The following is a 13,268-nucleotide window of genomic DNA, read 5'->3' on the forward strand; positions in this document are numbered from 1 at the left end:
GACACTCACTGAGGTTGAGCGGCCCGTCCTCCTCAGGCCCCCACTTGTGCTCGGTGGGCAGTGGGCTCAGTGCGAAAACCCCAAAAACCCAAAAAAAACCCCCATAAAAAACCCCAAAAAATCCCAGAAAAAACCCTAAAAAATCCCCCCAAAAAAACCCCAAAACCCATAAAACTTGTCTGTAACTCACTGAGGTTGAGCGGCCCGTCCTCCTCAGGCCCCACTTGTGCTCGGCAGGCAGTGGGCTTGGTGTGAAAACCCCAAAAAACCCATAAAACCCCAGAAAACACAGAAAAACCCCACAAAAACCCCAAATAAACCTGTGACACTCACTAAGATTGAGCGGCCCGTCCTCCTCAGGCCCCCACTTGTGCTCTGCGGGCAGCGGGCTCAGTGCGAAAACACCAAAAACCCTCCAAAAAAACCATAAAAATCCCCCAAAAACCATAAAACCCCCAGAAAAACCCCATAAAACCCCAAATAACCCCGTGACACTCACTAAGATTGAGCGGCCTGTCCTCCTCAGGCCCCCACTTGTGCTCAGTGGGCAGAGGGCTCAGTGCGAAAACCCCAAATCCCCAAAAAATCCCCAGAAAAAATCCCAAAAAACCAAAAAAAATCCCAAAAAACCCCCAAAATCCCAAATAACCCCGTGACACTCACTAAGATTGAGCGGCCCGTCCTCCTCAGGCCCCCACTTGTGCTGGGCAGGCAGCGGGCTCAGTGCAAAAACACCAAAAAAACCCCCAAAAACCCTCCCAAAACCCCATAAAACCCCAGAAAACACAGAAAAACCCCACAAAAACCCCAAATAACCCCATGACACTCACTAAGATTGAGCGGCCCGTCCTCCTCAGGCCCCCACTTGTGCTCGGCAGGCAGCGGGCTTGGTGTGAAAACCCCAAAAAACCCTCCAAAAAACCCATAAAACCCCAGAAAACACAGAAAAACCCCACAAAAACCCCAAATAAACCTGTGACACTCACTAAGATTGAGCGGCCCGTCCTCCTCAGGCCCCCACTTGTGCTCTGCGGGCAGAGGGCTCAGTGCGAAAACACCAAAAACCCTCCAAAAAAACCATAAAAATCCCCCAAAAACCATAAAACCCCCAGAAAAACCCCATAAAACCCCAAATAACCCCATGACACTCACTAAGATTGAGCGGCCCGTCCTCCTCAGGCCCCCACTTGTGCTCGGCAGGCAGTGGGCTTGGTGTGAAAACCCCAAAAAACCCATAAAACCCCAGAAAACACAGAAAAACCCCACAAAAACCCCAAATAAACCTGTGACACTCACTAAGATTGAGCGGCCCGTCCTCCTCAGGCCCCCACTTGTGCTCTGCGGGCAGCGGGCTCAGTGGGAAAACCCCAAATCCCCAAAAAATCCCCAGAAAAAAACCCAAAAAACCAAAAAAAATCCCAAAAAAACCCCAAAACCCCCCAAAACCCCAAATAACCCCGTGACACTCACTAAGATTGAGCGGCCCGTCCTCCTCAGGCCCCCACTTGTGCTCTGCGGGCAGCGGGCTCAGTGGGAAAACACCAAAAACCCCCCAAAAACCCCGTAAAACCCCAGAGAAAAACCCTAAAAACCCAGAAAACCCCCAGAAAAACCCCATAAACCCCCAAATAACCCCATGACACTCACTGAGATTGAGCGGCCCGTCCTCCTCAGGCCCCCACTTGTGCTGGGCAGGCAGCGGGCTCAGTGCGAAAACACCAAAAAAACCCCCAAAAACCCTCCCAAAACCCCATAAAACCCCAGAAAACACAGAAAAACCCCACAAAAACCCCAAATAACCCCATGACACTCACTAAGATTGAGCGGCCCGTCCTCCTCAGGCCCCCACTTGTGCTCTGCGGGCAGCGGGCTCAGTGGGAAAACACCAAAAACCCCCCAAAAACCCCGTAAAACCCCAGAGAAAAACCCTAAAAACCCTAAAAACCCCATAAAACCCCAAATAACCCCATGACACTCACTGAGGTTGAGCGGCCCGTCCTCCTCAGGCCCCACTTGTGCTCGGCAGGCAGCGGGCTTGGTGTGAAAACCCCAAAAAACCCATAAAACCCCAGAAAACACAGAAAAACCCCACAAAAACCCCAAATAAACCTGTGACACTCACTAAGATTGAGCGGCCCGTCCTCCTCAGGCCCCCACTTGTGCTCTGCGGGCAGCGGGCTCAGTGGGAAAACACCAAAAACCCTCCAAAAAAACCATAAAAATCCCCCAAAAACCATAAAACCCCCAGAAAAACCCCATAAAACCCCAAATAACCCCGTGACACTCACTAAGATTGAGCGGCCTGTCCTCCTCAGGCCCCCACTTGTGCTCAGTGGGCAGAGGGCTCAGTGCGAAAACCCCAAATCCCCAAAAAATCCCCAGAAAAAAACCCAAAAAACCAAAAAAAATCCCAAAAAACCCCCAAAACCCCCCAAAACCCCAAATAACCCCATGACACTCACTAAGATTGAGCGGCCCGTCCTCCTCAGGCCCCCACTTGTGCTCAGTGGGCAGTGGGCTCAGTGCGAAAACACCAAAAACCCCCCAAAAACCCCGTAAAACCCCAGAGAAAAACCCTAAAAACCCAGAAAACCCCCAGAAAAACCCCATAAACCCCAAATAACCCCATGACACTCACTGAGATTGAGCGGCCCGTCCTCCTCAGGCCCCCACTTGTGCTGGGCAGGCAGCGGGCTCAGTGCGAAAACACCAAAAAAACCCCCAAAAACCCTCCCAAAACCCCATAAAACCCCAGAAAACACAGGAAAAACCCCACAAAAACCCCAAATAAACCTGTGACACTCACTAAGATTGAGCGGCCCGTCCTCCTCAGGCCCCCACTTGTGCTCTGCGGGCAGCGGGCTCAGCGCCAGCTTGCCCCCCTTGCCGTCCTCGGCGCTCTTGGCGCCCGGCGATCCCGGCAGAGCCGCCGGCGGCACCTTCTTCACGCCGGGAGAGCCCGGGGGAGCGGCGGCAGCGCCGGGAGCCGCGCCGGGAGCGGCGGCAGCAGCGGCAGCAGCGGGAGCGGGGAGAGTTTTGGAGAAACCGGGAGGAGATTTGATGGCTTTGTTGAGGGAGCCCTCGGCTTTGTGCAGCGGCAGCAGCGCCCGCGGGGCCGGCGCCTCTTTGGGGGAAGGTTTTTTGGGGTGCAGGGAGGGCCCCGAGCCCTCGGCCTTGGGTTTGTGGCGAACCAGCTCGTAGAGGAGGTCGATGGGAGCCCCGGAGCTCTCGGACTCGGCCACCCCCAGCTGGCGCAGGTGGGAGCGCGCGTGGCTCGACAGCCCCTTGCGCGTCTCGAAACAGGCGCCGCACACCTCGCACGTCGTCAGGCTGGGGGCTGGAAAATGGGAGAAAATGGTCAAAAATGGGGGAAATGGAAATAAATCCAATGTCAGAACACAGAGTGACAGAGGGGTGTTTAAAACAAAAATCCCTTTGGTATCAGCTCCCACCCAGCCCTGGTTTGGGATCAGAGCAGGCGCCGCACACCTCGCACGTCATCAGGCTGGGGGCTGAGAAACACAGGGAAAAACAAGGTCAAAAATGGGGAAAATTAGAGATAAATCCAATGTCAGAACATACAGTGACAGAGGGGTGTTTAAAACAAAAATCCCTTTGGTATCGGGTATTATACAGTCCTGCCTTTTGGGACTGGATACTGAGAATAGAGAAGGCTCAAGAGAGAAGGCTGTAATCACAAACACAGGGAAAAACAAGGTCAAAAATAGGGAAAAAAGGAAAAAATGCAGATAAAATTCGATGTCAGAACCTAGAGACCAGAGGGAGTTAAAAATCCCATGGGAGCAGTTCCTGGATTCCCACCCCAGCCCCAGTTTGGGATTAGAACAGGTGCCATACACCTCACCTGTGGTCAGGCTGGGGGCTGAGAAACACAGGGAAAATGGTCAAAAATGGGGAAAATTAGAGATAAATCCTATGTCAGATTATAGACAGTTAAAAATCCCATGGGAGCAGTTCCCAAGTTCCCACCCAGCCCCAGTTTGGGATCGGAACAGGCACCGCACACCTCGCAGGGGGTCAGGCTGGGGGCTGAGAAAACGGGAGAAAACAGTGAAAAATGGGAAAAAATTGAGATAAAATTCGATTTTAGAACACAGAGCAAAAAGGGGAAGTGAAAATCGCTTTGGGAGCAGTTCCCACCCAGCCCCGGTTTGGGGTCAGAACAGGCACCGCACACCTCGCACATCGTCAGGCTGGGGGCTGGGAAAATGGGGGGACAAAATGGTGAAAAATTGGAAAAAATTGATATAAATCCAATGTCAGAAAATAGAAAATAGAGGGAGTTAAAAATTCCATGAGAGCAGTTCCCAAGTTCCCATCCCAGCCCCAGTTTGGGATCGGAGCAGGCGCCGCACACCTCGCAGGGGGTCAGGCTGGGAAAAATGGGGGAAAAAAACAGAGAAAATGGGAAAATCCAGGGAAAAATGGCCAAAAACTCCAGGATAAATCCAGTATCAGAGTGAGAGGAATGAGGAGGGATAGAAGAGGAATTCTGGGAGCTGATCCCAAAGAATTCTGACCCTCCCCAGCCCTGGATTTGGATTCAGAGCAGGCGCTGCACATCTTGCTCATGGTCAGGCTGGGGGCTGGGGAAAAACAGGTAAAAATGGGGAAAAACAAGGAAAAATGGGGATAAAACCAGGGAAAATGGCAAAAAACCCCTGGGATAAACCCAATATCAGAGTCAGAGGAATGAGAAGGGACAGAAGGGGAATTCTGGGAGCTGATCCCAAAGAATTCTGACCCTCCCCAGCCCTGGATTTGGATTCAGAGCAGGCGCTGCACAATTCACACGTGGTCAGGCTGGGAAATGGGCGAAAATCATGGAAAAAGAGGGAAAAAGCAGGAAAAAATGGGAAAAAAAACCCCCTGAGACATCCATTATCAGAGTGAGAGGAATGAGGAGGGATGGGAGGGGAATTTTGGGAGCTGATCCCAAAGAATTCTGACTCCCCAGTCCTGGTTTAGGGTCAGAGCAGTCACCACACACCTCACACATGGTCAGGCTGGGAAAAATGGGGGAAAAACAGGGGAAAATGGGGATAAAACCAGGGAAAATGGGGATAAAACTAGGGAAAATGGCCAAAAACTCTGGATAAATCCAATATCAGAGTGAGAGGAATGAGGATGGATAGAAGGGGAATTTTGGGAGCTGATCCCAAGGAATTCTGACCCCTCCCAGACCTGGATTTGGGATTGGAGATTGGAGCCATGGACAGGCTGGGAAATGGGAGAAAACCAGGGAAAAATGGGGGAAAACCAGGGAAAAATGGGGAAAACCCAACAAAATGTGGGAAAACCAGGGAAAAATGGGGGGAAACAAGGGAAAAATGGGGGAAAACCAAAGAAAATGGGGGAAAACCAGGGAAAAATGAGCGAAAACAAGGGAAAAATGGGGGAAAACCAAGGAAAATGGGAAAAAAAACAGGGAAAATCCCAGGGAAAAATGGGGGAAAAACAGAGAAAAATGGGAAAAAAACCCTGAATAAATCAAATATCAGAACAAGAGGAACCAAGACAGTCAGAAAGAGAAATTTCAGGATCCAATCCCAACGACCCCTGACCCCCCCAGCCCCTCATTACACCCCATTAACCCCCCCAGCCCCCCATTAACACCCCATTAACCCCCCCAGCCCCTCATTACACCCCATTAACCCCCTCAGCCCCTCATTACACCCCATTAACCCCCCCAGCCCCCCATTAACACCCCATTAACCCCCCCAGCCCCCCATTAACACCCCATTAACCCCCCAGGGCCCCACCCCCAGGAGAATCCGGATAAATTGAGGCACCTTTGGCGTCCTGGGGCTCGGCCTTGCCCCCCGGGGGCTCCGGGGACACTTTGGGGCCCAGGCGGGGCGGGGGCGGCTCCAGCCCCGAGGAGCCCCCGGGTTTCTTGGGGAGCCCGGGGGGGGCTGTCACCTCCATGGCCACCAGCTCCTCCTCCTCGGGGGCCAGCACTGCGGGGACACAGGACACAGGGGGTTACAGGGGGATTGGGGGGGCCCAGGGGGGATTGGGGGGGAATTGGGGGGGTTTAGAGGGGATTTGGGGGGGATTGGGGGGGAATTGGGGGGGTTTAGAGGGGATTTGGAGGGGATTGGGGAGGATTTGGGGGAGGTCTGGGGGGATTGAGGGGGATTGGGGGGGGATGGGGGGATTTGGAGGGGATTGGGGAGGATTTGGGGGGGGTCTGGGGGGATTGAGGGGAAGCCAGGGGGGATTTGGGATGTTCCAAATGGATTTGGGGTGATCCAGAGGGATCTGAGAGGAGCCAGGGAGGATTCGGGATGATCTAGAGGGGAGTTGGGGTGATCCAGAGGAGATTTGGGGGAATTTGGGGGGAGCCAGAGGGGATTTGGGGGGATCTAGACGGGATTTGGGGGGATTGGGGGGATCCAGAGGGGATTTGGGGGGATCCAGAGGGATTTGGGGTGATCTAGGGAGGAATTGTGGCAATCCAGGGGGGATTTGGGATGTTCCAGAGGGATTTGGGGTGACCCAGGGGGGATTTGGGGCCAGGGACAGTGTCAGGTCCTTGCAGGGGACAGGACAGGGACAGTGTCACACCCCTGAGGGGACAGGATGGGGACAGTGGCAGGTGCCACCAGGAACAGGGACAGGTCCCTGCAGGGAGGGGACACAGAGAGGTGACAGGGCCCTGCGAGGGGCAGGACAGGGCTGGTGGCATCTCCCAGCAGGGAGGGGACAGGGTGGGGACATCTGGGACGGGACAGGGCTGGTGGCACCAGGGAGGGGACACAGAGAGGTGGCATCAGGGAGGGGACTGTGATGGTGACAGGTGATGGTGCAGGGGCAGGGAGGTGACACAGGTGACATCTCCCAGCAGGGAGGGGCAGGGATGGTGACAGGGCCCTGCAGGGAGGTGACACAGGTGGCATCTCCCAGCAGGGACAGGCAGGGATGGTGACAGGTCCCTGCAGAGAGGGGACATGGAGAGGTGACATCTCCCAGCAGGGAGGACAGGTCCCTAATGGGGAGGGGACAGGGCTGGTGACAGGTCCCTAAAGGGATGGGACACTGAGGTGGCATCTCCCAGCAGGGAGGGGACAAGGCTGGTGGCACCAGGGAGGGGACAGGGATGGTGACAGGTCCCTAACAGGGAGGGGACAGCGCTGGTGGCATCGCCCTGCAGGGGACAGGGCTGGGGACAGACACGGAGAGGGGACAGGGACGGGCTGGGGACACCCCAGGGCTCCTGGTGACAGGGCTGGGGACACCCCGGGGCTCCAGGACCCCTGAGGGGGACCGGGCTGGGGACACCGGGCTGGGGACAACCCGTGACCAGGTTGGGGACACCCTGGGGCTCCCAAGACCCTGAGGGGGACCAGGCTGGGGACACCCTGGGGACACTGAGCTGGGGACACCAGTGACCAGGCTGGGGACACCCTGGGGCTACTGGTGACAGGGCTGGGGACACCCCGGGGCTCCAGGACCCTCGAGGGGACCGGGCTGGGGACATCGAGCTGGGGACACCCCAGTGACAGGGCCGGGGACACCCTGGGGCTGCCAGGACCCCCGAGGGGACCAAGATGAGGGGACTGGGATGGGGACATTGGTCTGGGGACACCCGGGGCTCCTGGTGACCAGGCTGAGGACATCTTGGGGACACCCCAGGGACACCAGTGATGGGGCTGGGGACATCCTGGGGCTCCAGGACCCCCGAGGGGACCGGGCTGGGGACACCGAGATGGGGACACTGGGCTGGGGACATCCCGGGGCTCCTGGTGTCCAGACTGGGGACATCCTGAGGTTCCCGGTGTCCAGGCTGGGGACATCTTGGGGACATCTCGGTGTCTGGGCCGGGGACACCGGGCTGGGGACACCCTGGGGCTCCCAGGACCCCCGAGGGGACCGGGGTGGGGACACAGGGCTGGGGACACCCCGGTGACCGAACTGGGGACATCCTGGGGGTCTCAGGGACCAGGTTGGGGACATCCTGAGGCTCTCGGTGTCCGGGCTGGGGACATCTTGGGGACACCCCAGGGACACCAGTGATGGGGCTGGGGACACCCTGGGGCTTCAGGACCCCTGAGGGGACTGGGATGGGGACACTCTGGGGACACTGAGCTGGGGACACCCCAGTGACCAGGTTGGGGACACCCTGGGGACACCAGTGACAGGGCTGGGGACATCCTGGGGCTCCCAGGATCCCCGAGGGGACCGGACTGGGGACACTGAGCTGGGGACACCCCAGTGACGGGGCTGGGGACATCGTGGGGACACCAGTGACCACGTTGGGGACACCGAGCTGGGGACACCGGGCTGGGGACATCCCGGGGGTCTCAGGGACCGGCTGGGGACATCCCAGAGCTCCCGGTGACCGGGTTGGGGACATCCTGAGGCTCCCGGTGTCCGGCCTGGGGACATCTCGGGGACATCTCGGGGACATCTCGGTGCCCGGGCCGGGGACACCCCAGGCCAGGCCGAACCGAACCGAACCGGGCCCGCACGAACCGCCCCCCCCGGGGCACAGAGACCCCCGAGCAGCCCCCGGGGGCCCCTCCCCTCCCTCCCCGGTGAGGCCCCGCCCGGCCCCGGCCCCGGTCCCGTCCCGGGGGCGCCTCCCGGGGGTCCCGGCGGGGACAAAGCCCGGCCGGACAAAGGAGGGCGGCGGCTCCGGCGCTGCCGCGGCCCGGGGGATCCCGGGGGCCGTTCCGGCGGTGCCGAGGAGCCGCAGCCCGGCCCGGGGCGGCCCCGGCGAGGCGGGAACCGTGCGGGCCCATCGGGGGGGCGGCTCTGAGGGGATTGAGGGGGGGGGGGGTAACGCGGGCGGGCCTCGGGCGCGGCGGAGCGGGCGGGGAGAAGCGGGAAGGAGGCGCTCACCCGGCTCGGGCGCGGCCGGGGGCTCGGGGTCGCCGTCCCCGCCGCGGTCGCGGTCGCGGGGCCGCGGAGCCGCCGCCGCTTTGGTGACTTTGGGCGGAGGGGAGGCGGCGGCCGAGGCCGAGGTGGAGGCCGCCATCTTGGGAACCGCGCACGCGGGGCGGCCGCCAGGGCACAGGGGAGAGCGCCGAGCGGGGGGGGGGGGGGAGAGGCGGCAGGGGAGAGCAGCCGAGCGCCGAGAGAGGGATGAGGGGGAAAAGGGGAATTTGGGGAATTTGGGGGAATTTGGAGAAATTTTGGGGAAATTTGGGGATTTTGGTGGAGAAAAAGGGGAATTTGGGGGGGGAATTCTGGAGGAATTTTGGAATTTTGTGAGATTTGGGGGAATTTTGGGGGGAAATTGGGGGAGAAACGGGGGAATTTGGGAATTTTGGGGAAAAAAGGGGGAATTTAGGGGATTTGGGGGGAAGAAAGGGCGAATTTTGTGAATTTCAGGGGGGAATTTGGGGTGGAAACTGGGGATTTTTGGGGGGAGAAAAGGGGGAATTTGGGGGTAAAATGAGGAATTTGGCAAATTTCGGCGAGAAACTTGAGAATTTGGGGAATTCTGAGAGGGGAAAAGGAGGAAATTGGGGGGGGAAGGTGAATTTGGGGAATTTCGGGAGGAAACTGGGGAATTGTGAAGGAGAAAAGAGGGAAATTGGGGAATTTCTGGGGAAATTTGAAGAATTTGGGGGAAATTGAGGAATTTGGAGGGAAAAAGGAAGAATTTTGGGGAATTCTTGGGGGTAAAGAGGATTTTTTTGGGGAAAAGGGGAAATTTGGGATGGGAATTGGAAATATCCCGGATTTTCTGGATTTGGAATTAAAACATCCTGGACTGAAAAGAGCAAATCCCCAAAATCCCAAACCCTGGATGCAGAGGGGCTCCTTCTTCAGTTCCCAAATCCACAAATTATCCCAAAAACTCCCAAAAATCCCCCCAAAACTCCTCCAGGCCTCAACCCTGCCCCGCTGGGCTGATCCTGCAGAATTCCTCATGTTTTTCCAACAAAAAAATCCCCAAAATCCAAATCCCTGAGGACACCGAGCTCCTCCTTCAGCCCCCAAATCCCAAAATTATCCCCCAAAAAAACCCCAAAACCCCCAAAAATCCCAAACCATGGATCCAGAGGGGCTTGTCCTTCAGCCTCTAAACCCCAAATTTATCCCAAAAAACTCCAAAATCCCCAAAAATCCCAAACCATGGATCCTGAGGGGCTCATCCTTCAGTCCCCAAACCCCAAAATTTATCCTAAAAAAACCCCCAAAAATTTCCCCCAAAAAATCTCCAAAAATGCAGAACCATGGATCCAGAGGGGGCTTGTCCTTTAAGCCCCTAAATCCCAAACTTATCCCAAAAATCCCCAAAATCCCAAACCCTGGATCCACATTGCCTCCTCCTTCAGCCCCCAAACCCCAAATTTATCCCAAAAAACTCCAAAATCCCCAGAAATACAAAACCCAGAGGGGCTCTTCCTTCAGCCCCCAAATCCCAAATTTATCCCAAAAGACTCTAAAATCCCCAAAAAATCCCAAACCACAGATCCAGGAGCTCTTCTTCTAGCTCCTGAACCCCAAATTTATCCCAAAAATTCCCCCAAAACCCCCCAAAAAACCCCCAAAATCCCTCAAAAATCCCCAAAAACCTTTCACCTTCCACTCCAAATCCCCAAATTTTGGTTTTTAGGGTGACTCACCGTCCCTGTGGGGCTGCAGCCCCTCGTCCCCAGCCCAGGCCGGGGGGAGCCCCAGGGGTGACCCCAGATCCCCAAAATCCCCAAAAAATTCCCAAAAAATTCCCAAAAATCCCCCCAAAACTCCACCATGCCTCAAAGCCTTCCCTGCTGGGCTGATCCTGCAGAATTCCCAATACTTTTCCAAAAGAAAATACCAGATAATCCCCCAAAATCCCAAACCACAGATCCAGAGGGGCTCCTCCCTCTGCCCCCAAACACCAAATTTATCCTAAAAAAATCCAAATTTATCCTAAATCCCCCCACAAACTCCCTTAAAATTCCCCGAAAACTCCCCTTACCTAAACCCCCACCACCTCCACCCCTCAATTTCTGCTCTAAATCCCCAAATTTTGGTTTTTAGGGTCACTCACCATCCCTGGGGGGCTGCAGCCCCTCGTCCCCAGCCCAGGCCGGGGGGAGCCCCAGGGGTGACCCCAGGAGTGACCCCAGACCCCCAAAAATCCAAACCCATGGATCCAGATCCTTCAGCCCCCAAACCCCAAATTTATCCTAAAAAACCCCAAAACCCAAAAATCCCAAAAAATCCAATACCACGGATCCAGAGGGGGCTCCTCCTTCAGCCCCTAAATCCCAAATTTATCCCTAAAAACTCCAAAAATTCCCCCAAAAATCCCCAAAATTCCCCTGAAAACCCCTAAAATCCCCACAAATCCCCAAATTTTGGTTTTTATGTCTCACTCCCCGTCCCTGTGGGGCTGCAGCCCCTCGTCCCCAGCCCAGCCCGGGGGGAACCCCAGGGGTGACCCCAGGGCTGACCCCAGATCCCCAAAATCCCAAACCATGGACCCAGAAGGGCTTCACCCCCAAATCCCAAATTTATTCTAAAAAACACCCAAAACTCCCAAACCATGGATCCAGGAGCTCCTCCTTCAGCCCCTAAATCCCAAATTTATTAAAAAAAAAAAAAAAAAAAAAAAAAAAATTCCCCCCAAAACCCCCAAAATTCCCCCGAAAACCCCTAAAATCCCCACAAATCCCCAAATTTTGGTTTTTATGTCTCACTCACCGTCCCTGTGGGGCTGCAGCCCCTCGTCCCCAGCCCAGCCCAGGGGGAGCCCCAGGGGTGACTCCAGAGGTGACCCCAGACCCCCAAAATCCCAAACCATGGACCCCAAATTTATCCCTAAAAAAAGCCCAAAAAATCCCCCAAAAAACTCCCAAATCCCCAAAAATCCCAAACCATGGTTTCAGAGGGGCTCCTCCTTCAGCCCCTAAATCCCAAAATTCTCCCTAAAAACCCCAAAAATTCCCCCCAAAAAAAACCCCCAAATCCCTAAAAACTCCCCCTGCCTTAACCCCCACTATCTCTGCCCCTCCAAATCCCCAAATTTTTGTTTTTTAGGGTCACTCCCCGTCCCTGTAGGGCTGCAGCCCCTCGTCCCCAGCCCAGCCTGGGGGGAACCCCAGGGGTGACCCCAGGAGTGACCCCAGATCCCCAAAAATCCCCCAAAACTCCTCCAGGCCTCAACTGTTCCCTGCTGGGCTGATCCTGCAGAATTCCCAATACTTTTCCAAAAGAAAATACCAGATAATCCCCCAAAATCCCAAACCACAGATCCAGAGGGGCTCCTCCCTCCGCCCCCAAACACCAAATTTATCCTAAAAAAATCCAAATTTATCCTAAATCCCCCCACAAACTCCCTTAAAATTCCCCGAAAACTCCCCTTACCTAAACCCCCACCACCTCCACCCCTCAATTTCTGCTCTAAATTCCCAAATTTTGGTTTTTAGGGTCACTCACCATCCCTGTGGGGCTGCAGCCCCTCGTCCCCAGCCCAGGCCGGGGGGAGCCCCAGGGGTGACCCCAGGGCTGACCCCAGATCCCCAAAATCCCAAACCATGGACCCAGAAGGGCTTCACCCCCAAACCCCAAATTTATCCTAAAAAACCCCAAACCCCAAAAAATCCAATACCATGGATCCAGAGGGGGCTACTCCTTCAGCCCCCAAACCCCAAATTTATCCCAAAAAACTCCAAAAAAACCCCAAATCCCTCCAAAAACTGCCAAAACCTCCCCCTACCTCAACCCCCATCCTTTCAAATCCCCAAATTTTGGTTTTAGGGTCACTCACTGTCCCTGTAGGGCTGCAGCCCCTCGTCCCCAGCCCAGGCCGGGGGGAGCCCCAGGGGTGTCCCCATGTCCCGGTGCGGGTCCCGGTCCCGGTGCGGGTCCCGGTGGGCCGGGGGAGGCAGCAGGGCCCTGAGCAGGGCCGGGTGCCCCGGCGCCGTGGCCAGCAGCTCCTTGAGGATGTGGATGGGGGACACGGTGAGCTCCCAGTTGGTGATGCCGAAGTCGCGCAGGTGGGCGCGGGCGTGGCTCGACAGCCCCGCCCTGGTGTCGAAACCCGCCCCGCAGAACTCGCAGCGCATCAGGCTGAACGTGCCCGGGTCAAAGTTGGCCACTGTGAAGAGGAGGAATGATCAGTGCTGGTGTCTGGGCCATCAAAATCCATCCAGGGCCACCAGAACCACCAGGATCCCAAAAAACCCAAAAAACTCCAAAAAAATCCACCAAAGAAACACCCAAAACCATCAAAAAACAACCCAAAAAAATCCACCCCAGGAGGCTGAAGGTGCCCGGGTCAGAGTTGGCCACTGTGAGGG

The 13,268-nt window shown here is 56.2% G+C and overlaps 1 protein-coding gene across 1 annotated transcript in view; it reads right to left on the reverse strand.

Annotated features, from left to right (window-relative positions):
- Window positions 1-13,268, reverse strand: part of WIZ (WIZ zinc finger) — a gene marked incomplete at its 5' end in the record, with an annotated part of 48,101 nt that overhangs the window by 12,042 nt on the left and 22,791 nt on the right. Inside the window, 3 exons of the mRNA XM_083881956.1 lie at window positions 2,615-3,337; window positions 5,814-5,981; window positions 12,737-13,066. Of these exons, the coding sequence (XP_083738082.1) occupies window positions 2,615-3,337; window positions 5,814-5,981; window positions 12,737-13,066 (1,221 nt within the window). The remainder of the gene's footprint in view (window positions 1-2,614; window positions 3,338-5,813; window positions 5,982-12,736; window positions 13,067-13,268) is intronic.

Source organism: Zosterops lateralis, assembly GCF_965231275.1.
Source record: "Zosterops lateralis genome assembly, chromosome: 36".
In the NCBI taxonomy this organism is placed as follows: domain Eukaryota; kingdom Metazoa; phylum Chordata; class Aves; order Passeriformes; family Zosteropidae; genus Zosterops; species Zosterops lateralis.